Below are 27,185 nucleotides of genomic sequence, written 5' to 3' on the forward strand. Positions count from 1 at the left end.
ATCAAAGCTGTGCATTAGAAAATTAAAGTCCTTTGTAAAGTATATGAAACAGGACTATATATATGTTGTGTAGTTCAAAGGCAGTATATTCACTGAATTGTCTTTTGTACATCTTCACTAATAGAAACATATTTTACATAAATTTGAATATAGTTTAAACAAAGACTGTGGAAAATTAAATGAAAGAATGTGTAGAGATCATTTTGTACATTATGTGATTCAAATGTAAAGTTATTAATTATTATTTACAAAAAGGGATCTGTCTTGGTGGTTATTCTTTATTAGCAAGTTGCTTTATGTAGAGTGTTTCAGTTTTCTAAGTGCTTTCATGTCTCTTATTTTAAATGAATGGAATTCAGTAAGTATTTCCTCTCCTGGGCCATTTAAATTTAATGGTTGTGGAATGAGAAACTTAATCTTTTGTCAGATAGAATAAGGCAAATAGAGTCTGGAAGTTTAAAAGAGGATTGGGAACTCATAAATCTTGCTATGCTTATTTATTTGTAAATCTGAGATGAATGGTAGTCCTGAATAATGAGAGGAGAGGGGACCAGATTATTGGAGATTTTATCTCCCCGACTCTAGTTGCCCCCTTGTTCCTTTGAGAAGTCCTTGGGGCTCACTAGTGTTTGCTGAAATCAGAGGCACTTTTCAATCACCATTTTTAATCTAGGACTTGGAACCTGTTTATGCTTTGGGGAAAGTTTGCATTATCTTCAAGACTTCCTGACTGACATATATATAAATATTATTTATATTTTATGTGTGCGTGTTTATACATATGCACGTGTATTTGTTTTTTTTTTCTCCCATGGTATTTAGCATTTAATCATTTCTGATTTGCTTTTTTTGAAACTGTGGAATACTTTCTTATGGGTTGTTTTCACTTCTAATAATGATGTTTTGGTTATAAAGATTTGGTGTAACAGAGGTGTAATCCTGTACTCATTTTATCAGATGCTGAATACTGAGTATAAAAGCTAGCTGGCTAATTTTCTTCTGTCCTTCCTCCCTTGATCCCTGAATCTGCATCCGTATTCTGTACTGTAATATCTCTACAGTATTCTGTACCAGTAGAGACAGTACTAGTACCTGACTTGACTCAACATCTTACAGGTTTAAGTTGTCAACATCTGGTACTTTCTAGTCAGCCTACAGGCACAGAGTCAGCAGGGACAGGAGGGAACTGCTCCCCCCTGAGATTTCAAAACGTAAATTTTTCTGTAATGGTGAATTTATCCTTAGGGACTTTTCTTAAGAGAGTCCCTTATCTCTTAGTTCAGTGGTTCTCAGAGTGTAGTCACAGACGAGCAGTACCAAGCATCATATGGGATCATGTTAGAAATGCAAAATTCTTGGGTCCCAATCCAAACTGTCTGAATGAGAGACTGGGGAGTGGACCCAACAATCTGGTGTTTCTGATGCATGCAAAAGTTTGAGAACCACTGGCCTAGGTAATAGGAGTATTCCTCCAGATTCTGCTTTGCATTTACTTCTGTCAAGAGTCGTTGTGGTACCATAATTCTAGATCAGTTTTTATATTAATTTCTAAGTTTAGAGGTTCACAGACAACATGGGTAGTGAAAAATTTGAACCCCAGCCTTGGTGTGAGGAGCTAACCTGTGGTTTGAGTTCTCAGGGATGTGATCCCTTCTCCAGTTCTCAGTACATACAGAGTAGACACTCTGTGCCAATGGCTGACTTCTTCTAGTCTTCCCTTTTATTGAAAGCATAGTACTTTGGAAATTTTGGCCTTATGCAGGGGTCTCAGTGATAGGACCTTATCTTCTGTCCCTCCTGCGAATATCAAAAAACAAACCTGGTTTTCAGTTTTCCTCTTTGTTTCTGGTCCTTGGAAATTTCTCTTTTTCTCTGAATCCAGCAATACCTTTAAATTTTTTTTTTTTGTATTTAAACCATTATTTCTAGATGTTTATGTTAGGATTTTCACTTCTGGTCCATGATTTTGTCACAGAAGTCGTTACAGTTACTTTATATCAAAGTTTATTTGATAAAATACTTATTTTATTATACTTATTTATACTTATTTCTGTTCTGTAACTACAACAGTGATCTTTCATGCCTTGTCCTATGTTGATTATAATAATTGAAAACCAGTAAACATTCTTCATAGTATTAGGATACTTGTATAGTCATTGCAGAACCAAGTAGCATGTTTGGCCCATGGAGGAGGAGTTGTAATCTTTTGACTACCTGTCCTACTCAGAGGATGCTTTAGGTGACAAAACGATATGGATTTGTTTTCATCTTTGTCCTCCACTCTCTGATTGCCTTTTTTAAAAAAAATATTTATTTTCTTTATTTTTTTGGCTGCATTGGGTCTTTGTTGCAGCACACCGGGTCTTCATCGAGGCGCGTGGGCTCTTCATTGGGGCACGCGGGCTTCTCTAGTTGTGGTGTGCGGGTTTTCTCTCTCTAGTTGTGGCGCGCAGGCTCCAGAGCACATGCGCTCTGTAGTTTGTGGCACGCGGGCTCTCTAGTTGAGGTGCGCGGACTTAGGTGCCCGACCAGGGATTGAACCCGCGTCCCTTGCATTGGAAGGCAGATTCTTTACCACTGGACCAGCAGGGAAGTCCCTGATTGCCTTTTTATATTTCTTATGATAAGAGAGCTGTGGGCTTAATTTTTATTAAGAACTTGTAAGTTCTCAAGCATACTGTTTTTGAATCCACATTGTGTATGGTATTTTTCTCAGAGTCCTCTGATTCTTTCTAATTTGTAATGATTGTTTTTCAGACCTGCTGTACTGCCATCACCCTGGGATTTCTTTTCATTGCACTTCTGGGTTACTTCTATTTCTTGGATCCTGTATTTATATATATGTCCCCAGGTGAAGGAGAGAGCATGCACGCATACATAAAAATCAATCAAGTAAAATTTTCTGAATGGATATGTGAGAAGCAACTTTGAATCTTAATACATCTGGCAAGGTCTTTGTTTTTTCCCTTATACTAGACTAATAGTTTGATTGGAGTATAAAACTCTATATTCAACATTATTTTCCCCCAGAAAATAGCATCTTTTGTTTTCTGTGGGAAGTCTAATGCTAATCTAATTCTTTTTCTTTGTAGGTTACTCCCCCTTTCTTTTTCTGGAAACTAAGAATTGTTTACACAGTTCCTTAGAGTATTAAAATTGATAAGGAATATGATGAAACCATATTGCATATAGTAAAATAACCTTTTAGTAATCCCATGTCACTAAATCCCATGTCAGTTGTGGTTTCCTGTTACTTTGAGTGAAAAAGTAAGGCATATTACCATAATCCTAATGAAGAGCTCACTTCCACATATTTCCCTTCACTTCCTAGTCTTTTTTTTTTTTGGCTGTACGTGGGCCTATCACTGTTGTGGCCTCTCCCGTTGCAGAGCACAGGCTCCGGATGCGCAGGCTCAGTGGCCATGGCTCACGGGCCCAGCCACTCCGCGGCATGTGGGATCTTCCCGGACCGGGGCACGAACCCGTGTCCCCTGCATCGGCAGGTGGACTCTCAACCACTGCGCCACCAGGGGAGCCCCACTTCCTAGTCTTTGTCTCCTCTTACACACTGAGAACCTTTCACAACACAAAGAGAAGGGATGGGAGACTTTCTCAGTCATCTTTCCTTATCTCCACTCTTAAAAGTAATGCATTTGTTGTAAAATAAGAATATGCTAACCCACAACCTGAACATCACTGAAAATATGTAAAGGTTGATAGCCTGAGTGTTTTTTCAATACTTAGTTATTTTGTGGATCTGTAGCATTCTCCTCCATTTGGGCAGTGAATTTTTAGAATTCAGAGTTCCACGTCTTAGCTTGCATCAAGCTTTGCGGTACAGGTTTATACATATGAAAGCCAATGATTATGATTGGTTGCTAGCATATTGTACCTCAGAAAGTCAATGTTAATCAAGTCTGTTTTACCACACGTGGAGATCACATTTCTAATGCTTATGTGTGGTTCATGTATGAGTTTGTCAAGTCTTAGTTGTTCTGTTGTTTTGTTTTAATCAGAATATCTAAATATTAATGGTTATTTTTCACTTTCTAAGTTTTAGGATTATCAGAACATAACTGATTTTCTTATTAAAATCAAGGGGTTAAAAACAACTACTTTTAATAGCACCATTAAATATAGGGAGAAAATAAGGTTAGTGTGAGGAAAGTTACAAGAGCATTTGTATATGGTTCTGAAAACTATTTTCTATTTTAGTTATAACAAATGTGAATTATAATATTCTTAAGTATAGAAGGAAAATTACATGGCTTTTTGAATACATCTGCTAAATAATTTAGAATGATCAAAAGTAACCATTTAGCAGTTTGCTTCATTCCCGTCAGTTTAATCAGTTCTGTTTTATATGCTTATATTTTAAAATGTAACATAGTATGTAACCTCATATATTCTTTAGCTAATATTAACATTTTTGTTGTAGCAGCAGGTGCCAATCAAAAGTTCCCTAATGCCCAAATGATTAGAATTTGCAGGAGTAGACTGGAGATAGGAGAGGCTCTATTAGAAAACACACAGCCCTCATCAGACTTTCAGTTAACTTGTAATTTTGACAGTTTTGATGAGAGACTCAATTGGAAAATTGAGTTGTGTGGGGAATCCTGGAGAGTTAATAATTCAGTTAAGTGATCCATACCAATTTTATAGCTAAACCCTTGAAAACTTGAGACTGTGCTTCAACATTAACAGGTATGGGTTTTTAATTATCTACCACTCCCATGATCTACCTGAAATGCCATGTCTTTCCCAAAGATATTCTATGACATTCTAGTTAAGAACTGATGAACTAGATCAGTTGACTGTTTTTTAATGTTTTAAATAAATTTTACTTTGTCCACATAAACATTATTAAATAATAAATGTAATGGCCTTAAATAACAGGAATAAAGAGGCAGGCAAGTGTGATTTTAAATCAAATCAAGGGCCTACTTAAATTATACCCCCTTAAGCAGAAACTGACACACCGTTGTAAAGCAATTATACCCCAATAAAGATGTTAAAAAAAAAATTATACCCCCTCCTAAATTGATCTCTCAGCTAAGAATTAATGCCTAAAAGAATAACTGTTAACTGATGGGAGGACATAGTAGATTTTCTCAGCTGAATTAGAGCTTTAAAGAGGTGGTCAAGTACCATAGAAACTGTTTATTGCCCTGTTGTGTACCTTGTGTGTTGTTACCTGGTTAATTTTATGATATTTTAAAGAAAAGTTAACTTTTCATTTGATATTATTTACTGTGTATCTCCCTTTCCCACCCCACCCCACCCCTCGTTTCTTTTAAAGGTATTTAATTCAGGTTGATAGTGTATTTTTTCCCTCCTTTACACTTTGTGGTAAACATACTTAAACACCTATGCATGTAAACAGTAATGCAAAAATCCTTAAAAGATTTTATTCAGTTGATTGATTTTGTTGCATTGGCAGAGTGAAGATAGTCCAAGTCCCAAGAGACAGCGCCTCTCTCATTCAGTTTTTGATTATACATCAGCATCACCAGCTCCCTCACCACCAATGCGACCATGGGAGATGACATCAAATAGGCAGCCCCCTTCAGTTCGACCAAGCCAACATCACTTCTCAGGGGAACGATGCAACACACCTGCACGCAACAGAAGAAGGTTAGTTGGTTACAGTTACTTATTAAATTTGTGGTCATTGGTAGATTTGTGAATTTTTTTTTAACATCAGAAAGCATTTTTTCTGTAGGAATTTTATAAACACATCAACACCTTTTTACTTGTACGCTTACACACGAGAAACAACGTTACAAGTTGTTTAGATTTCTACAGTCCGTCATGAGAGTTCATTTAGCTTGTGACTGACAGAAGAAGGAATTGAAAGGCTAAATTGGTTTACCTAAAATCAATCCGTACCATTATATGTGAATTCAACTACTTTAAGGTTTAAGACTTTTTGTGGGCTAGCCTTCAATCCATATTACTGAAAAATGCATTTTATAGTTTATAACTATAAGGAAATATAGAACCATGGTCTTAGGAATGAGCAGCCTCTTTTTCGTGCAATTCTTATCCACTCCATTCTTAGAAATGAATAACCTCTCTCCAGATATTCCTTCTGTATCCTCTAAGGCAACTGGGAGCTTAATTAAGTTTCTTTAAAATTGTGGAGCCTGTGATATGAAGAGTGACTGAAATTTAGTTTGACTTTCAGTCCTGTCTTCCATATAGGACTTGCCCCTTGCTTTTCCTTCCCAGGGGAATACATTTCCTGAGCTGCTTCCTCTTTAGTAGTTGTCTGAGGTCATACCTTTCTTCTTACAAGGAAATAGAGCATACTTGGGGTGAGACAACTGTTTATATGTCCAGGATGTGGTATTACAGACTAAATGTTTGTGTCTCCTGAAGATCCATAGGTTGATGCCTTAGCCCCCAGTGTGGATGTATTTAGAGATGAGGCCTCTAAGGAATTAATTTAGGCTGAATGAGGTCATAAGGATGGGGCCCTGATCCAAGAGGATTAGTGTCCTTATAAGAGGAGACTCTAGGAAGAGAGCTCTCGCTAGAAACCAGCCATGCTGGCACCTTGATCTTGGACATAGTCTCTAGGACTGTGAGAAAATGAATTTCTATTGTTTAAGTGAGTCTGTGGTATTTTATTAGGGCAGTCCTAGGAAACTAATACTGAAGGAGTCTTAAAACCCATCATTCATTGTTCCAAATAAGACAAGATAAACCTGTTCCTGAGCTGTATTCTGTTGACACACTAAGACTTTTACATTATCTGGTGCAGTATTACCCAATTATATGGGAATGTTTAAGTAAAATAATGTTATGCCAACCAGGTAAAATATTTTATAGCTGTTAAATGTTATAGCATGAGGAAATAAGGTTGGTTGTTTCAAGGTTACAGCCTGAGCCCCTGCTGTAATCTTTCCTATTGCTTTATGGCGAAATGTGACGTACATTCAGGAGAACTTGTAAAACAAGTGTACACTTAAAAGGATAACACACAGGTGTGCCCAACACCTAGGTTAAAATAGAGCATTAAAAACCCTCCTTCTGATAACCCCTGTCCTGTGATTTGTCGTCACTCGCAAACATTTGAGGAAAGCCAACATTTGAGGAAAGCCAACAAAGTGAAAGAAGGGCACTGAAACTCAATACAAGAAAGAACTTGAAGAAACCATTAATAGAAGAAATAAAACAATTAAGAGAATAAACAAAATAGAATTTTAGAATAAGTGTAGCATGAGAGAAGTGGAAGAGATTGTATCCATAAAAATCAACTGGAAATCTTAGTTGGTAAAATTAATAAACAGGCAGAAAAAACATCTTGGTCCCTGGAAGATCAAGTGAAGGAATTTTCCCAGAATGTAGTGTAAAAGGGCAAAATGGAAAGTGTGGAAAAGAAATTTAAATATAGGCAAGAGTCATCAGTTCTGAATATGTCTAATCATATTTCCAGGCGGAAACAATAGAAGGGAACAATTTAGACAGAAATAGTACAAAATCATTTTCAAGAATTGAAGAGGGACTTCTCTGGTGGCTCAGTGGTTAAGAATCTGCCTGCCAATGCAGGGGATGCAGGTTTGAGCCCTGGTCCGGGAAGATCTCACATGCCACGGAGCAACTAAGCCTATGCGCCACAACTACTGAGCCTGCACTCTAGAGCCTGTGAGCCACAACTACTGAAGCCCATGTGCCACAACTACTGGAGACCGTGCTCCACAACAAGAGAAGCCATTGCAATGAGAAGCCCGCGCCACAACGAAGAGTAGCCCCCGCTCGCCGCAACTAGAGAAAGCCCGTGTGCAGCAACGAAGACCCAATGCATCCATAAATAAATAAATATTTTTTTAAAAATTGAAGAAAGACTGAGTGTTGAGCAAGATCTTGGTGAAATTTAAGAATATGCACAAACATTCAGAGATGAAGAATGTTGAACAATAAGAGATCCTCCCTGAATCATACATCATGATCAAGAGGGATTTATCCTGGGGTTGCAAGGATTTTTCAGTATCCACAAGTCAATCAGTGTGATACACAACATTAACAAATTGAAGAATAAAAACCATATAATCGTTTCAATAGATGTAGAAAAAGCTTTTGATAAGATTTAGCATCCATTTATGATTGGATAACTCTCCAGAAAGTAGGCATAGAGGGCACATACCTCAACATAATAAAGGCCTTATATGACAAACCTACAGCTGACATCATACTCAACGGTGAAAACCTGAAAGCGTTCCCTTCAAGATCAGGAATAAGACGAGGATGTCCACTATCGCCACTTTTACTTAACATAGTTTTGGATGTCGTAGCCAAAGCAGTCAGACAGGAAAAAGAAAAGGAATCCAAGTTGGAAAGGAAGAAGTAAAATTGTCACTGTTTGCAGATGATGTGATACTATGCATAGAAAATCCTAAAGATGCCACCAGGATACTACCAGAGCTCATCAATGAATTCAGTGGAGTTGCAGGTTACAGAATTAATATACATAAATCTGTTGCATTTCTATACGTGAATGACAAACCATCAAAAAGAGAAATTAAGGAAACAGTCTCATTTACCATCACATCAAAAAGAATAAAATACCTAGGAATAAACCTACTTAAGGAGTTAGAAGACCTGTACTTGGAAAACTGTAAGGCACTGATGAAAAAAATTGAGGATGACAAAAACAGATGGAAAGATATACCGTGTTCTTGGATTGGAAGAATTAATATTGTTAAAAGGACCATACTACCCAAGGCAATCTACAGATTCAGTGCAGTCTCCATCAAAATGCCAATGGCATTTTTCGCAGAACTAGAACAAATAATTTTAAAGTTTGTATGGAGACACAAAATATCCTGAATGGCCAAAACAATCTTGAGAAAAAACAACAGAGCTGAAGGAATCATGCTCCCTGACTTCAGACTATATACTACAAAGCTACAGTCATCAAGACAGTATGATACTGGCATAAAAACAGACACATAGATCAATGGAACAGGATGGAAAGCCCAGAAATAAACCCACGCAGTATGGTCAGTCTGTGGCAAAGGAGGCAAGAATATACAATGGAGAAAAGACAGCCTCTTCAGTAAGTGGTGCTGGGAAAACTGGACAGCTACATGTAAAAAAATAAAATTAGAACATTCTCTAACACAATATACAGAAATAAATTCAAAATGGATTAAACAGCTAAATGTTAAGACCAGATACTATAAAACTCCTAGAGGAAAACATAGGTGAACTCTTTCACATAAATTGCAGCAGTATTTTTTGGATCTGTCTCCTAAAGAGAAGAAAATTAAAGCAAAAATAAACAAATCGGACTTAATTAAACTTAAAAGCTTTTGCACAGCACAAAATTTATCGACAAAATGAAAGGACAGCCTACTGAATGGGAGAAGATGTTTGCAAATGATATGACCAATATGGGATTAATATCGAACATATATAAACAGCTCATACAACTCAATGTCAAAAAAAAACTCAGTTAAAAAATGGGCAGAAGACCTGAGTAGACAGTTTTTCAGAGAGGAAGTGCAGGTGGCCAACAGGTACATGGAAAGATGCTCAGTATTGCTAATCATCAGGGAGATGCAAATCCAAACCACAATGAGATACCACCTCACACCTGGCAGAACAGCTATTATCGAAAAGAACGCAAAAAACAAATGTTAGCAAAGGTGTGGAAAAAAGAGAACCCTTATACACTGTTGGTGGGAATGTAAATTGGTGCAGCCACTATGGAAAATAGTATGAAGATTTCTCAGAAACACTAAAAACAAAACTACCATATGATCCAGCAGTTTCACTCCTGGGTAGATATCCCAAAAAACCAAAAATACTAATTCAGAAACATATGCACCCCAGTGTTCATAGCAGCATTATTTACGATTGCCAAGGTATGGAAGCAACCTAAGTGTCCATCAACAGGTGAATGGATAAAGGATGTGTGTGTGTGTGTGTGTGTGTGTGTGTGTGTTTTCCACACAATGGAATACTACTCAGCCATTAAAAAGGCCGAAATTTTGCCATTTGCAGCAACATGGATGGACTTGGAGGGCATTATGCCAAGTAAAATAAGTCAGAGAAAAACAAATACTGTATGACATCACTTATATATATGGAATCTAAAAAATACAGCTAACTAGTTGAATGTAAAAAAAGAAGCAGACTCACAGATACAGAGAACAAACTAGTGGTTACCGGTGGGGAGAGGGAAGGAGGACGGAGAGGGCTAATATAAGGGTAGGGGATAAGAGGTACAAACTATTAGGTATAAAATAAGCTGCAAGGATACATATACAACACGGGGAGTATAGCCAGTATTTCATAATGACTATAAGTGGAACATAACCTTTAAAATTGTGAATCACTGTATTGCACACCTGTAACTTACGTAATATTGTACAGCAACTACAATTAAAAAAGAAATAATAAAAGAAAAAAAAGAGAAACTTCTTGAAAGAATTATTAAATACTGTACTCTAGGAAGTGGAAGAATAAATGTAAGAAGTAGGATTTAATACCATTTGATTAGGAAAGGAAACAAAAAAGACATACTGCTAAGTCTGAATAAAGGTCCGTTGTTCAAAAAAAAAGAAAAAATTTCAGGAAAGATCTGAATGTAAAATGGGGACAGAGCAGAGAGAAGTAAAAATGTGCAATCTAGATGTTTTCAGAAAAATTGAATTATGTGTTTAAAAATTCAAGTGTAGTCACTAGAAGAATAGAACTGGAACATATAGCTTCCACACAATGAAACAGATAAACAACATATATAGAAAATGCAATCCAACAAAAGGCAGGTCAGTGAGACCAGGAGGGAAGAGCTTTGTGCTGTTCACAAGTGATACATCTAAAACAAAGTGACAAAGTAGTACCTATCATAGATATAAAAGTCAACTGAAAGAAATATTTGTTCATCTTATCACTGTTTATTATTTCTAGATTTTCCAATAATTCTGTTTTCTAAATGTTCTACTACAAAGGCATACATAACAGATTTAATGAGAGGCAATTCAGTAAAGACAAGGACCAAAATTGTCAAGGAACTTATGTGTCAGCGTGAGAGCTTGGGTCTTAATTTGTGTTAAGTTTGCGTTATTGAAATTATGTTTGAGTAGGGAAGTGAGAGCAAGAAGCAACAACAGAATAAAACAATATTAAAAGGGACCCTTAAAGTTTGTGGACAGGCTGAGTGTTTTTTCGGGAGATGAGTGATCTGGGCGTATATTTTCTATTTTGATTGTAAGGTACACATTTTTTCACATCATAATGTCTCTAAATTGATGGTATAGTATAATCTAATTGGCAGCTTTCCTCTTTTTAGTGATACATTAAACAGTCCTTTAAAATATTTTTACAGGTATAAAGCTATGTACATATACGTGAATTAGTATACATAGATAAATTTTCTTGTTCTTTTCTCTTAGAGAGACTAGAAATAGTGTAGCAGTCAGCGCACTTACCTTCTAAATACCATTCCACAGTCAAAGGAACCAGGGCTCTGGAAAACTGGTTAATTCCAGAGTTGGTATAGGGAAAATACAAGATAAGCCTAGAGCATATTGTCCGTATAGTAAGGAACAGTAGTAAAAGGGCACAGGAGCTAAACTGAATGTGCTCCCATTGGACAAAGTTGAAATAATTTTAACAACAAAATAAAACAATAGTGTGGATTATAACCTAAAGAATAAAATAAATATCCATTAGCCCATACTCATAAATAAGTGAATAAACAAATAAATGGGAGAGAGGGAACAGTTCTTCCTTATGGAATTCCAATTAATACATGTGGAAGAAATGAGGGGAGTAGAAAATCACCATTAGAATATTATAATAGTGATAGCTGAAGGTCCATTCATGCATGCTAAAGTTATTGGCAAAGCTTTTAGCAGAAGCAGAATATTTGCATGGTCTCAAAGTATCTCCCCCCCCCCAAGTATTTGGTAATTACAAAGGGAAGAATGGTGATTTTGTAGTAGAGGGTCTTGGCAGAAACCAATTTAGCCAAGTGATTGGTGGTAAATACATAGGCATGAGTGATGCATGTGATGTCATGTGCCCCTGGATACAATGCACTGAAAAGGGCCTATCACCTCTGTGATATCCTTTCCAGTAATGCATAATGTCATGCAGATCATGCGAAAACATCAGACAAATCTGGGTTAAAGGGTATTCTGCAGAGTAAATATGTCTTCAGAGGTATCAAGGTCGTGAAAGACTGAGGAACTGTCATGGATTGGAGAAGACTAAGGAACCATGACCACTATATGCAATGATGGGATCCTGCACTGGATTTTTAGACCGTGAGGGGATATTGGTAGAAAAACTGGGTAAAATCTGAATACATTCTGTTGTTTAGTTAACAGTATGATACCAAGGTTTATTTCCTAATTTTGATAATTATTCTAATGGAAGATATTAACATGAAGGAAAGCTGGGTGAGGGGTACACAAAAATTATATTAAAATTATCTCAAAACATTAAAGTGAGTTCGAAGGTGGATGGCATCTGAAAATCAGTGAAATACAGTATGTCAGTTTTGAAGCAGAAATGCAAAAAAGAGTTATGCTGAAAATAAAGATAGAGGAAGCAATAAATGGAGCAAGAACCTGGGGGTTAGTTTTAAGAGCACTGTAGAGGAGTTGATGTTGCAAAGGAGTGTCCCTTTTTCTTTTTAAGACTGGGCAGTTGAGAGTGAGAAGAAACAGATTTAGAGGTGCAGAGTGCAACAATTAAGGGAAAGGTGACCTGTCCTCAGTAAATGCTGCTGAGGTGGCTGTGTGCAGCTGTGTCTTGAAGGGGGCTGTTCGTCCTCTTTTGCCTAATGTGGAGTACATTTTTAATGAGGCCTGCTGCTTTTTCAAATTGTTATGCGTGCTGAGGCATTGTAAAAAGCAGTGGAGCTGAATTGTGGAATTGTAGGGAAGTGGAAGTTGGAAGTCTACTCATGATAACTTGTTATTTGTGTTAAACTATGTCCATGACAAGTGCATGGGGAGTAAAAGTGGTTTCCTTCAGTAACCAGATTCTACCTAAAAATTCTGTATATTACTGGAACATTTATGCTGATGCTATTTTGCCATCATTTCCATTCTCGGCATTTACCCAATTACTCGATTATTTGCAATTGTCAACAAATTAAATGTGTTTTAGTTATTTTATGTATTTTCTACTCTCATTTTTTAAAATTGTCATTTTGGGCATATAGGAACTATGTCTTTTCTATGTGTCTTAGCCAGATAGACAAACATAAAATGCCCATTAGTCATATGTGGATTACAGCCAAGGTACATATGCAAATTAAAATTTGTTCTAAAATGTTTATAAAATAAAGGAGGCAAAATGATAGGTTAAACCATATGAAATTGCTGATATTTGACTATATTTGCCTATAAAAGGATCAATTTTATACAATTAAACCCCCTCCCCCAAAATGACAGTGATTGGCTATTGATTTCTAAATAATCTCAGAGCTGATTATCAATTTTGTTTACTTCTGTTATATTTTGAAAAACATATACATTCTATTTAAATTTGTAAGTGTTCAGAGCTGATGATGAACCACAGCAATTCTTTAATACTCAAGCCTACCTTAGCATATACTACTAATGGATTACAACGAGAGACAATACAGAATCCTGATGGATCACAACAGTAAACATTATAACAACCTTTTTGACATTTTTGCTATATTACAGTCCTCCTGTCAGGCGCCAGAGAGGAAGAAGGGATCGTCTGTCTCGACATAATTCCATTAGTCAAGATGAAAATTATCACCATCTCCCTTATGCACAGCAGCAAGCAATAGAGGAACCTCGAGCCTTCCACCCTCCGAATGTATCTCCCCGTCTATTACACCCTGCTGCTCATCCACCCCAGCAGAATGCAGTAATGGTTGACATACATGATCAGGTATAGTAACAGAATGCCCAGGAAATACAGATGCTGAAAGTTGGTAGCAGTTTATTGAGGTTGGTTGTTTTTTATTGTAGATTTCTTCTAATTTTACCTAAAAGGAAACAATTTTACCCAAAATGAAGCTATTTTAGGTAAGTTCATCATTCTTCATTGAGGATTAAAATTTAAATTCTACACAGCTTCCTTAGAAGAAGGTTGAACTTTAAAAAATTAGGATCAAGGTTGTGAAAGCTCAGAATGACTTCATTATAATAGTTGGTTTAAAATGACCAATACAGGATTTATAGCGGATATCAGACAGCTGGTGGTTTGAGTCTATATTCCTGTTTCCCTCTCCCTTCCGGTTTCTTCTGGAGTAATTCAGTAGGCAAGACAGTTGGGTGCATCTTTGATTACAAGTTTCTCTAGGTCTCCATGGAGATGACAGGTACAGAGCTTCCTTTCCCTTCGTTCCTTCCAGGAACTGAGGGACTAGCTGAGAAGAGGGTTTGCCAGTCCTTAGAGCCTGAGGCCAAAATTGTATGATTTTCTGAGGTCAAAAAAGACACAAATCTAGGGACTTGGCTTGTGGTCCAGTGGGTAAGACTCCATGCTCCCAATGCAGGGGGCCGGGTTCAATCCCTGGTCGGGGAACTAGATCCCACATGCATGCCGCAACTAAAAGATCCTGCATGCCAGAACTAAGAATCGGCACAGCCAAAATAAATAAGTAAATAAATATTATTTTAAAAAAGACAAATCTAGACATATTCTTATAAAGTTTATGGATTTTAAAGATAAGGGAAAAAAATCTTCCAAGTTTATAGACAGCAGAAATTACAAAGGAAAGGAAATCAAATCAGACTGGCGTTTGATTTTTTTTTTTTTTTAATCTACTGCACTGGATGCTGGAAAACAATGAAAGTACCGTATACTGACAGTTGAAAGAAAATGTGATTTTGCTCAGACATCCTTCTTCCTTCAGCCATGTTCTTTCCCTTTATGTTCATGAAACACTTAAAAAAATTAATCACATAATAATAAGTTTTAAAAAGAAAAGTTTTTCCAGACCATATTTTTTGTGGTCATAATCTGATAAAACTGTAAATCATAAGTTTTAAAAAAAGATTTTAAAAAAATGACACTGAAATATTTGAGACAAGGTTGTAAAGGAAAAATCTTCATACCATAGTCAGTGGGACAGGCCAAAGCTGTTCTCCAAGAAATTTTATAAACCTTCATTATGAACACTAATTGCTTGAGTAATTAGGGTGAAATGTTACAGAATAAACCAAAAGGAATTGGGATGACCAGGCAAACAACTAAAATTAATGATTTGAAAATCTATTCTTTTAATAAGGGAAGTAGCACAAAGAAAACCCAATCCTAGTGCTTTGAAAAGTTGGTAAGGATGGCACACCTCTTCTGAGCTTGGTTATAGAAAAAAGAACAAATGTAAAGAAGAGTAGGAATGATAAAAAGATATATCTCTATATGTAGGAAACATTCAAAGAATTTTTTCAGTTGTAAAATGAAAATAGCACCTGTTTCATAAGGGGTGTTGAAAGAATTAAGAGTTAATCCATTCTGAGCACTTAAACTAGTACAAGTGGTAAGTGCTCAAGTATTGCTTCATTATTAACTATTATAATGAAATTTTATATATAACCCTGGGGGGGACAAAAGAAAACTTGAAGTTCCAAAAATTGACCCAATAATAACAGGAAAATTTGAATTACCACAGAAGTGTGAAAGCTAATCAGAGATTTACCAAGGCACGGTGACAAGATAGCTTCACAGCTGTTTTCTCTAACCTTTAGAGAGTGCTCAAATAATTCCAGGCAGCTTTTTTTTTTAATAAGTCAAACTCTCTATTTTGTGAAACCAGCATAGTTTTAATACCAAAAGCAAATAAAGATAGTAATCCCCCCAAACTCCCTAATGCATAGGCAGAATTTCTAAATAGATGTTTAGAAAGTACACTATAGCACCATATCAAAAGAGTAATAAACTGTGACCAAATAAGATCTATTCCAAGTAAGAGACGATAGTTTTGTATGAAAATCATATCGCATTAGCAAATAATAGAAGAAAAAGCATATGATTATAATCAAAAGATGTTGAAAAGTCAGTTAAAGTTTACTAAGAACTCTAACAAAATAGAGCAAGAAGGAAATTAATTATAATAAATAAAACTAATAGCAAGTATCCTAATCTGTGAGTGACAAATCAGTAACTAGAGAGATACTTGCTCTGTTCGTATTTATTCAGTGTTATGTTAGGAGTTCTACCAAATGCAGAATGATATTGTAATGGATATAAAACATTGAAAGAAATCATTGTATCTTTCTCCCTCTCATTATATAATTGTAGTAGAAGAAAACACAAGATATTCTAGTTTGAAAGAATTTGATACAGTGCCTAAATGCAAATTACATGTACAGAAAGCAATAACTTATGTCGATCAGCTGATGAATAGATGCAATACGGTGTATCTGTGCAGTGGAATATTACTCAAAAAGTAGTGAAGTACTAATTCATGCTACCACATGGGTTAACCTTGAAAACATGCTTAGTAAAAGAAGCCAGTCACAAAAGGCTACAGATTCAGTTTGTATGATTTCATTTATATGAAATGTCTAAAATAGGCAAATCCATAGAAACAAAGTATGAATGAAGTGATTGCTTATCATTAGTAGAATAAATTAGGATACCTTCATACCATGGAATGAATCTATTACAAAGAATTACTTAGAATTATGCCAGGAATGTGAGTGATATCTGCAAGATATGGTTGAGCAAGAAAAACAAAATTGAGGCAAGTGTTACGTTCAATTTTGTAAAACATGGTGATTAAATATTTGTATACATAGGACTCTGAACATAGAGAAAAATACAGAGAAATATATACTAGGCGTGAGGGGGGTGAGTGCTAAAGTGAAGGGAAAGGGAAGGAGGGTAGAGATGGAACCAAAGAAAGAAAAGGAAAAGACTTAATTTCAGAAAAGATGGTATCTCGTTTATGTAAAGTTACTTATTGAGTCTACATATTGAAAAATGAAACAATTGCATATGTAAACACCAGAACAATACAAGACGTAGAAAACCTGAACAGACCAATAGCTATGGAAGAAATTAAAGGCATAATAAAAAACCTGTCTTTATAGATTACATCTGAATTCTGTCTAATCTCTATAAAGAACTGAAAGTTCCAATTTAAACTATTCACATCATAGACAAAGATAGAATTTTCAAAGTATATTTTGTGAAGCTTACATAACCTTAATAAAACCTCAGACAGTACAACAGATGAAAGCGTTCAACTAGTTTCCCTCTTGAATACAGGTGCAGATGCTTTAAATAATAAACCATAGCTAGTGTTATACTAAAATAGTCTATTAGCAAAGTTGAAATAATGATTATTAGAGTTTATCCTGGCAGTGCAGGATAAGTTCAACATTAGGAAAACTTTTTTTTAGTTTGTTTTTGTTCTGGGCTGCGTTGGTGCTGCGTTGGGTCTTTGTTGCTGTGCGCGGGCTTTCTCTAGTTGCGGCGAGCAGGGGCTACTCTTTGTTGCCGTGCGTGGGCTTCTCCTTGCGGTGGCTTCTCTTGTTGTGGAGCACAGGCTCTAGAGCGGAGGCTCAGTAGTTGTGGTGCACAGGCTTAGTTGCCCCATGGTAGGTGGGATCTTCTTGGACCGGTGCTCAAACCTGTGTCCCCTGCATTGGCAGACGGATTCTTAACCACTGCGCCACCAGGGAAGCCCAGGAAATGTTTTAAGGTAATAGATTTCATCAACACTCTAAAGGGAGAATGTTTTGTTAATAGATGCAAAAATATAAAATTTAGCCATCATGTCCAATAAAAGGTCTTATAATGGAAGAGGGAGTTTTATTTTCTAGAGCTGGTAGGCAAGGTTATTGAGACCGTCCCCATTGATTGAGGACAATTGACGATACTAGATAAATTATTAATATCCTAAAAGCATCAAAAGAGCTTAAAATCAGAAGGAATTGCCAGGTCAAAATTTAAGGGATAGTAGGGATGATAGTTCTATCCTGAAGGCATGTTGTTCATTTATGCAAACTTGAACTTCAATTTTAAGTCCCATCATGAGGCACAAGAGAACAGGAATCAGAGACCACTGTTTAAGGAGTCCCCTCCTACATAGGTGACCCTTCTTAGGTAAAATAGGCACCTTAAAGGGCTGTATCCTTAGAATAAGAGTGATCAGAAACAAATGTAATTTGCGGCCAAATTCATATCAGACTGTGAAATTAGTGAAAGTACTTGGGATGGCAGGGGCCTAGAAAACATGCAGATTCTCTTTGGAGGAAGAAATCTTCAGGCTAGTTTTCAAAAAATTCAGGGACAGTAAGCAGTAAACAAAGTTAACCAAGTATGTGAGGAAAAAAGGACTACAAATGAAAACCAACAGAAATAGATCTACAGTGAGTTCACATAATCTATTTCTTTCTTTTTTTTCTTGATCTTTATTGGAGTATAATTGCTTCACAATACTGTGTTAGTTTCTGTTGCACAACGAAGCGTATCAGCCTTATGCATACACATGTCCCCCTATCCCCTCCCTCTTTAGCCTCCCTCCCATCCTCCCTATCCCACCCTTCTATGTCATCTCAAAGCACTGAGCCAGTCTCCCTGTGCTACGCTGCTGCTTCTCACCAGCCAGCTATTTTACATTCAGTAGTGTATATATGTCGATGCTACTCTCACTTTGCCCCAGCTTCACCCTCCAACCCCATGTCCTCAAGTCCATTTTCTGTGTCTACCTCTTTATTCCTGCCCTGCAACTACGTTCATCAGTACCTTTTTTTTTTTTAAGATTCCATATATATGCATTAGCATACAGTATTTGTTTTTCTCTTTCTGACTTACTTCACTCTGTATGACAGACTCTAGGTCCATCCACCTCACTACAAATAACTCAATTTCATTTCTTTTTATGGCTGAGTAATATTCCATTGTATATATGTGCCACATCTTCATTATCCATTCATCTTGTCAGTGGACATTTAGGTTGCTTCCATGTCCTGGCTATTGTAAATAGTGCTGCAGTGAACATTGTGGTACATGTCTCTTTCTGAATTATGGTTTTCTCAGGGTATATGCCCAGTAGTGGGATTGCTGGGTCATATGGTAGTTCTATTTTTAGTTGTTTTTTTTTTTTTTTGCGGCACGCAGGCCTCTCACCGTTGTGGCCTCTCCCGTTGCAGAGCACAGGCTCCAGACGTGCAGGCTCAGTGGCCATGGCTTACAGGCCTAGCCGCTCCAAGGCATGTGGGATCTTCCTGGACCGGGGAACGAACCTGCATCGGCAGGCGGACTCTCAACCACTGCGCCACCAGGGAAGCCCCTATTTTTAGTTTTTTAAGGAACCTCCATACTGTTCTCCATAGTGGCTGTATCAGTTTACATTCCTACCAACAGTGCAAGAGAGTTCCCTTTTCTCCACACCCTCTCTGACATTTACTGTTTGTAGATTTTTTGATGATGGCCGTTCTGAGCGTCAAGAGGTGATACCTCATTATAGTTTTGATTTGCATTTCTCTAATATTAATTAGTGATGTTGAGCATCTTTTCATGTGCCTCTTGGCCATCTGTATGTCTTCCTTGGTGAAATGTCTGTTTAGGTCTTCCACTCATTTTTTAACTGGATTATTTGTTTTTTTGATATTGAGCTCCATGAGCTGTTTGTATATTTTGGAAGTTAATCCTTTGTTGTTTCATTTGCAAATATTTTCTACCATTCTGAGGGTTGTCTTTTTGTCTTGTTTACGGTTTCCTTTGCTGTGCAAAAGCTTTTAAGTTTAATTAAGTCCAGTTTGTTTATTTTTGTTTTTATTTCTGTTACTTTAGGAGGTGGGTCAAAAAAGATCTTGCTGTGGTTTATGTCAAAGAGTGTTTTTCCTATGTTTTCCTCTAAGAGTTTTATAGTGTCTGGTCTTACATTTAGGTCTTTAATCCACTTTGAGTTTATTTTTGTGTATGGTGTTAGGGAGTGTTCTAATTTCATTCTTGTACATGTAGCTGCCCAATTTTCCCAGCACCACTTATTGAAGAGGCTGTCTTTTCTCCATTGTATGTTCTTGCCTCCTTTGTTGTAAATTAGGTGCCCATATGTGCGTGGGTTTATCTCTGGGCATTCTATCTTGTACCATTGATCTGTATTTCTGTTTTTATGCCAGTACCATACTGTCTTGAATACTGTAGCTTTGTGGTATAGTTTGAAGTCAGGGAGCCTGATTCCTCCAACTCCGTTTTTCTTTCTCAAGATTACTTTGGCTATTCGGGGTCTTTTGTGTTTCCATACAAATTGTAAAGTTTTTTGTTCTAATTCTGTGAAGGATGCCATTGGTAGTTTGATAGGGATTGCATTGAATCTGTAGATTGCTGTATTGTGATCTGTAGATAACAATATTGATTCTTCCAATCCAAGAACATGGTATATTTCTCCATCTGTTTATGTCATTTTTGATTTCTTTTGTCAGTGTTACATAGTTTGCTGAGTACAAGTCTTTCGCCTCCTTAGGCAGGTTTATTCCTAGGTATTTTATTCTTTTTGTTGCGGTGGTAAATGGGAGTGTTTCCTTAATTTCTCTTTCTGATTTTTCGTTGTTGGTGTATAGGAATGCCAGAGATTTCTGTGCATTAATTTTGTATCCTGCAACCTTACCGAATCCATTGATTAGTTCTAGTAGTTTTCTGGTGGCATCTTAGGATTTTCTATGTATAGTATCACGTCATCTGCAAACGGTGACGGTTTTACTGCTTCTTTTCCAATTTGTATTCCTTTTCTTTCTTTTTCTTCTCTGATTGCCGTGGCTAGGACTTCCAAGACTATGTTGAATAATAGTGGCAAGAGTGGACATCCTTGTCTTGTTCCTGATCTTAGTGGAAATGCTTTCAGTTTTTCACCATTGAGTATGGTGTTTGCTGTGGGTTTGTCATATTTGGCCTTTATTATGTTGAGGTAGGTTCCTTCTATGCCCATTTTCTGGAGAGTTTTTATCATAAATTGGTGTTGAATTTTGTCAAAAGCTTTTTCTGCATCTGAGATCATATGGTTTTTATTCCTTAATTTGTTAATGTGGTGTATCACATTGATTGATTTGCGTATATTGAAGAATCCTTGCATCCCTGGGATAAATCCCACTTGATCATGGTGATCCTTTTAATGTGCTGTTGGATTCTGTTTGCTAGTATTTTGTTCAGGATTTTTGTATCTATGTTCATCAGTGATATTGGTCTATAATTTTCTTTTTTTGTGTTATATTTTTCTGGTTTTGGTATCAGGGTGATGGTGGTTTCGTAGAATGAATTTGGGAGTGTTTCTCCCTCTGCAGTTTTTTGGAAGAGTTTGAGAAGGATCGGTATTAGCTCTTCTTTACATGTTTGATAGAATTCGCCTGTGAAGCCATCTGGTCCTGGACTTTTGTTTGTTGGAATATTTTTAATTATGTTTTCAATTTAATTACTTATGTTAGGTCTGTTTATATTTTCTAATTCTTCCTGGTTCAGTCTTGTAAAATTGTACCTTTCCAAGAATTTGTCCATTTCTTCATGGTTGTCCATTTTATTGGCATATATTTGTTTGTAGTAGTCTTTTATAAAACTTTGTATTTCTCCAGTGTCAGTTGTGATTTCTCTTTTTTCATTTCTAATTTTATTGATTTGTGTCCTCTCCCTTTTTTCTTGATGAGTCTGGCTAAGGGTTTATCAATTATGTTTATCTTCTCAAAGAGCCAGGTTTTAGTTTTATTGATCTTTGCTGTTGTTTTCTTTGTTTATATTTCATTTCTTTCTGCTCTGATCTTTATGATTTCTTTCCTTCTACTGACTTTGGGTTTTCTTTGTTCTTCTTTCTCTAGTTGTTTTAAGTATAGGGTTAGATTGTTTATTTGAGATTTTTCTTGTTTCTTGAGGCGAGATTGAATTGCTATAAACTTCCCTCTTAGAACTACTTTTGCTGCATCCCATAGGTTTAGGGTCATCGTGTTTTTGTTGCCATTTGTTTCTATGTATTTTTTAATTTCTTCTTTGATTTCTTCAGTGATCTCTTGGTTATCGACTAGCGCAGTGTTTAGCCTCCATGTATTTGTGTTTTTACAGGTTTTTCCCTGTAATTGATTACCAATCTCATAGCGTTGTGGTCAGAAAAGATGCATGCTATGATTTCAATTTTCTTAAATTTTCCGAGGCTTGATTTGTGACCCAAGATGTGATCTGTCCTGGAGGATGTTCCATGTCCACTTGAGAAGAAAGTGTATTCTCCCACTTGTGGGTGTAGTGTTCTATAAATATCCATTAGATCTGTCTGATCTATTGTGTCATTTAAAGCTTGTGTTTCCTTCTTTATTTTGTTTGGATGATCTGTCCATTGGTGTAAGTGGGGTGTTAAAAGTCCCCTACTATTATTGTGTTACTGTCGATCTCTCCTTTCATGGTTGTTAGCATTTGCCTTATGTATTGAAGTGCTCCTATGTTGGGTGCATAAACATTTATAATTGTTATATCTTATTCTTAGATTGATCCTTTGATCATTATGTAGTGTCCCTCCTTAGCCCTGTTAACAGTCTTTATTTTAAAGTCTATTTTATCTGATACGAGTATTGCTACTTCAGCTTCCTTTTGATTTCCATTTGCATGGGATATCTTTTTCCATCCCTTCACTTTCAGTCTGTATTTGTCCCTAGGTCTGAAGTGGGTCTCTTGTAGACAGCATATATATGGGTCTTGTTTTTGTATCCATTCAGCCAGTCTGTGTCTTTTGGTTGGGGCATCTAATCTGTTTACATTCAGGTTTATTGTTGATATGTATGTTCCTATTACCATTCTCTTAATTGTTTTGGGTTTGTTTTTGTGGGGTTTTTTCTTCTCTTGTGTTTCCCACTTAGAGAAATTTCTTTAGCATTTGTTGTAAAGCTGGTTTGATGGTGCTGAATTCTCTTAGCTTTTGTTTGTCTGAAAAGCTTTTGACTGCTCCGTAGAATCTGAATGAGATCCTTGCCTTGGTTGTAGGTTTTTCTCTTTCATTACTTTAAGTATATTCTGCCACTCCCTTCTGGCCTTCAGAATTTCTGCTGAAAAATCAGCTGATAACCTTATAGGGATTCCTTTGTATGTTATTTTTTGTTTTTCCCTTGCTGCTTTTAATATTTTTTCTTTGAATTTAATTTTTGTTAGTTTGGTTAATATGTATCTTGGTGTGTTTTTCCTAGGGTTTATCCTGTATGGGACTCTCTGTGCTTCCTGGACTTGGGTGACTATTTCCTTTCCCATGTTAGGGAAGTTTTCCACTATAATCTCTTCAAATATTTTCTCAGACCCTTTCTTTTTCTCTTCTTCTTCTGGGACCCCTGTAATTCGAATGTTGGTGCATTTAGTATTGTCCCAGAGGTCTGTGAGATTGTCTTCAGTTCTTTTCATTCTTATTTCTTTATTCTGCTCCTCAGCAGTTATTTCCACCATTTTGTCTTCCAGCTCACTTATTCATTCTTTTGCCTCAGTTATTCTGTTATTGATTCCTTCTAGTGTATTTTTCATTTCATTTATTGTGTTGTTCATCTCTGTTTGTTTGTTCTTTAGTTCTTCTAGATCTTTGTTAAACATTTCTTGTATTTTCTCAATCGTGCCTCCATTCTGTTTCCGAGATTCTGGATCTTCTTTACTGTCATTACTCTGAATTCTTTTTCAGGTAGATTGACTTTTTCCTCTTCATTTATTTGGTCTTATAGGTTTTTACCTTGCTCCTTCATCTGTGACATATGTTTTTGCACCCTCTCTCTCTCTCTTTTTTTTTTTTTTTTATGAGTGCGATTGTGATCCTGTCTTAATGGTGGTTTGGCCTGAGGCTTCTAACACTGCGGTTTGTAGGCTGTTGGGTAGAGCTGGGTCTTGGTGCTGAGATGCGGAACTCCGTGAGACCTCACTCTGATGAATGTTCCCTGGGGTCTGAGGTTCTCTGCTAGTCCAGTGGTTCGGCCTCAGAGCTCCCACCACAGGAACTTCAGCCCGACCCCAGGCTTGTGAACCAAGATCCTGCAAGCTGCCTGGGGCACGGTTGGGGCGGTGGGAACCACAACAATAACAAAGTAAAAAATAAAATTAGACTAGGAAACTAACAGATGTTAGGAAGAATATAAAAATAAAAATATAGATGAAACAACAGCTGGAAGGTACATCAGTACCACAGTAGTAAAAAGGAGGGAGGAAAAGGAAAAAAAGTGGGGGGGAGGCCTTGGCTGTGGAGGGCGGGGCCTAAGCAAGGGTGAGGTTTGGGCGGTGGGTGGGGCCAATGCTCAGGACCCACAGGGCTGGAAAAGGCCCTGTGGGGGGTGGGGCTTAGGCTCAAGGAACAGAAAGAACCCAGGTATGCCCCCCACTTCTGGTCTCAGAGGGCAGGGGACCTCACCTGGGAGTCCAGAAGGCTTCCTGGGCTCGAGTGGGTGGGGCAAACTCCCTCCCACCTCTCCTCCTCTGGTCTGGGAGGGCCCCTCCCACCTGCCTCTCCTGATCTCCCTGGCCTGAGGGGCACTGATCCTGTCTGGCCTGCATTTCTCCTCCCCACTCAGTCCCCCTACATCCTACTAGTTCACTTTGGGGTTCCTCCCATCTCCTTGGCCATCAGAGTCCCCCACCAGCAGCTGGCAGGTGCCCTAGTTGTGGGGAGATGCTAGCTCCGCATATTCCCACACAGCCATCTTCTGCGTTTGTTCCACATAACCTATTTCAAACAGCATAATTAATGGTAAAACTTTGAGTGCTTTGAGTGTTGTCTTTTAGAAATAAGTACTGAAACATTTATGAAGTGATAGGTTCCTAGGATTTGCTTCAGCAAAGTACAGGAAGGGGAGAAGTTGATGGGAGTGGATTGGATATATGGTTTTGTGGTTTTGGAGGCTATATGCTAGATATGGGGGTTCAGTATACTGGTATTGAACATGTTTGAAATTCCCCATAATAAATATGCAAATAAGAAAGTAAAATTGAAAAATCAAAATAATACAAAGGAAGTTAAGAATCTTTAAAAGATGTTCAAGCCCTCTATGTAGAAGATTGTAAAACTGTCTAAATACTAAAAGATTTGGCTTGAAAGATCAAAATTTGTAAAAACTGTCTGCTTTCAAAACTGACATACAGGGTGAGTAGAATTAGTGTACTCCCAAGTAAATTTCCAGTTAAGTTTTTTGATGTTACTTGAGAAGCTGATTCTGCAATTTCTATGACATTTTAAAGGACCTGGGATTATCCAGAGCAGGGAAAAGCAGAGTATTGCTGGCTGTTTTTGTAGAGTCTTATTGGAATACAACTATGCTTATTTATTTATCTGTCATTTGTGGCTGCTTTGTGCAGGGACCAGGATGGCCCACAAGCTTAAAGTATTTACTTTTCTGGCCCTATATGAAATAGTTGGCCAACTAACGCTCTGGTCTAGAATCTCTAAGGCCACTTGGTCCTCAGAGTATGTCTTGGATCAGCTGATCAGCAGCAGCAGCATCACCTAGACATTTGTTAAAAATGCAGATTCTCAGACTATACAATAGACTTACTAGGTAAGGGATCCAGCAATCTGTTTTAACCCAGGTGATTCTAATGCACACTACAATTAAGAGAACCTCTGGTGTATAATTCTGAAGTAGAACAAGGTGGGTAGAGTAGCTCTTCCAATTATTAGGACTAATTATAAAGCTATATGAAGGTATTTTTGCCAGAATAATTAAATATGCTAGTGAAATAGAATATAAGCTCAGAGATAAACTAACAGATTTAAGAATACTTTATATGTGATATATAACTGCAGATGAGTTGGGAGAAGACAGAATTTTTAATAAATGATGCTGGGACAATTAGATATCCAAATGAAAACATGAAACTGGATCCTTTATCTCATACCATCTACAAATGTCAGTTCCAGGTAGATTAAAGACGTAAATGTTAATGGCAATATAAGCTTTTAAGAAAGTAAAATGGGAATGGCTTCATGACCTTAAGTAGGGAAGGCTTTCTTTAAGACATAGGAAAAGCACTAACTATACGGAGAACTGTTGATAAATTAAAGAACTTATGTTCATTGTGAGAAATAGACTTAGACATATATTTTGGTCACTTAATTTTTGGCAAAAATGCCAAGGGAATTCCAGGAGAGAAAGGAAGGTCTTTTTCAGTAATGGTGTGAAAACAACTGGATATCTATGTGGATAAATTTGAACCTTGGCTCCTACTTCATATAGTACACAAAAATAAAGTTGGTTTCTAGATTTAAATGTGAAAGATAAAGAAAATAAAATAAAAGAGATGTCTTCATAAGGTAGGCAAAGATTTCTTAAACAGGATATATGAAGGTACTAGCTGCTTGGTAAAACACCAACATACTGGATTTCATTAAAATAAAAAATTTCTGCTCATCCAAAAGCCAGTATTTTAAAGGTGAAAAAGCAAGCCACTGTCTGGAAGAAAATATTCTCAATACTATTTCTGAGAAGGGAGTAGAATCCAGAACATTAAAGATTTTGTATACATATCCATTAAAATCAGATCTAAGATAGGTGCCTGTGAGCATCATTTTTGAAGGTTCTTCATTAGTAACGCAGAAAGACAAGAGTAATAATTGTGTTGAGTCTTAGCAAATATAGTTGTATACATAGAAAAGGAGATTGTAATTTTTAAAAGTACTAGAATTAAAAAATTGGATAACGTTGTTAGATTCGAGAAACATAAAATTAGTAACTTTTCTCATTACTAGCACTTAACCAATTTGACGTGGGGACTTCCCTGGCGATCCAGTGGTTAAGACTCTGAGCTTCCACTGCAGGGGGCAAGTGTTTGATCCCTGGTTGGGGGACTAAGATCCCACATGCCATGTGGTATGGCCAAAAAAGAAAAAGAAAGAAGAAAAAAGGCAGTTTGACATGGAAATAGAGAAAAATAATCTATCAGCAATATAACAAAGTCTACAAACTTACAAAAGAATTTTGAGGAATAAATTTAATAAGAATAATATAATCTTTATGAAGAAAACTAATTTCTTGAAGGTACAGTACTGTAGTAGTGAACATGTAATGACATGTATTCCAATGAAAAGCTGTAATATAAAATTATGTCCTTTGTAAAATAACATTTAATACAATTAATATAAATTAGGATTCCAGTGGGTTTTGAAACTGGATAAAATTACTTAAGGTTATTTACATAAGAATAAATGTGTGAAAATGGCCCAAAAATAAAATGAAAAGAAAGTATGGTAATGAGAAGAATTTGTCTTACTAGCTACTAACTTTTCTAGTAAGATA

At 36.7% G+C, this 27,185-nt stretch overlaps 1 protein-coding gene across 8 annotated transcripts in view; it reads left to right on the plus strand.

Annotated features, from left to right (window-relative positions):
- RNF38 (ring finger protein 38) overlaps nt 1-27,185 on the plus strand; it is a 123,481-nt gene that overhangs the window by 78,990 nt on the left and 17,306 nt on the right. For all 8 annotated transcript variants that reach the window (XM_067743944.1, XM_067743945.1, XM_067743941.1 and 5 more), the window contains 2 exons: nt 5,441-5,634; nt 13,677-13,890. In XM_067743944.1, the coding sequence (XP_067600045.1) occupies nt 5,528-5,634; nt 13,677-13,890 (321 nt within the window). In that variant the 5' untranslated portion in view covers nt 5,441-5,527. The remainder of the gene's footprint in view (nt 1-5,440; nt 5,635-13,676; nt 13,891-27,185) is intronic.

The sequence above is a fragment of the Pseudorca crassidens genome, chromosome 7 (assembly GCF_039906515.1).
Source record: "Pseudorca crassidens isolate mPseCra1 chromosome 7, mPseCra1.hap1, whole genome shotgun sequence".
Lineage (NCBI taxonomy): Eukaryota > Metazoa > Chordata > Mammalia > Artiodactyla > Delphinidae > Pseudorca > Pseudorca crassidens.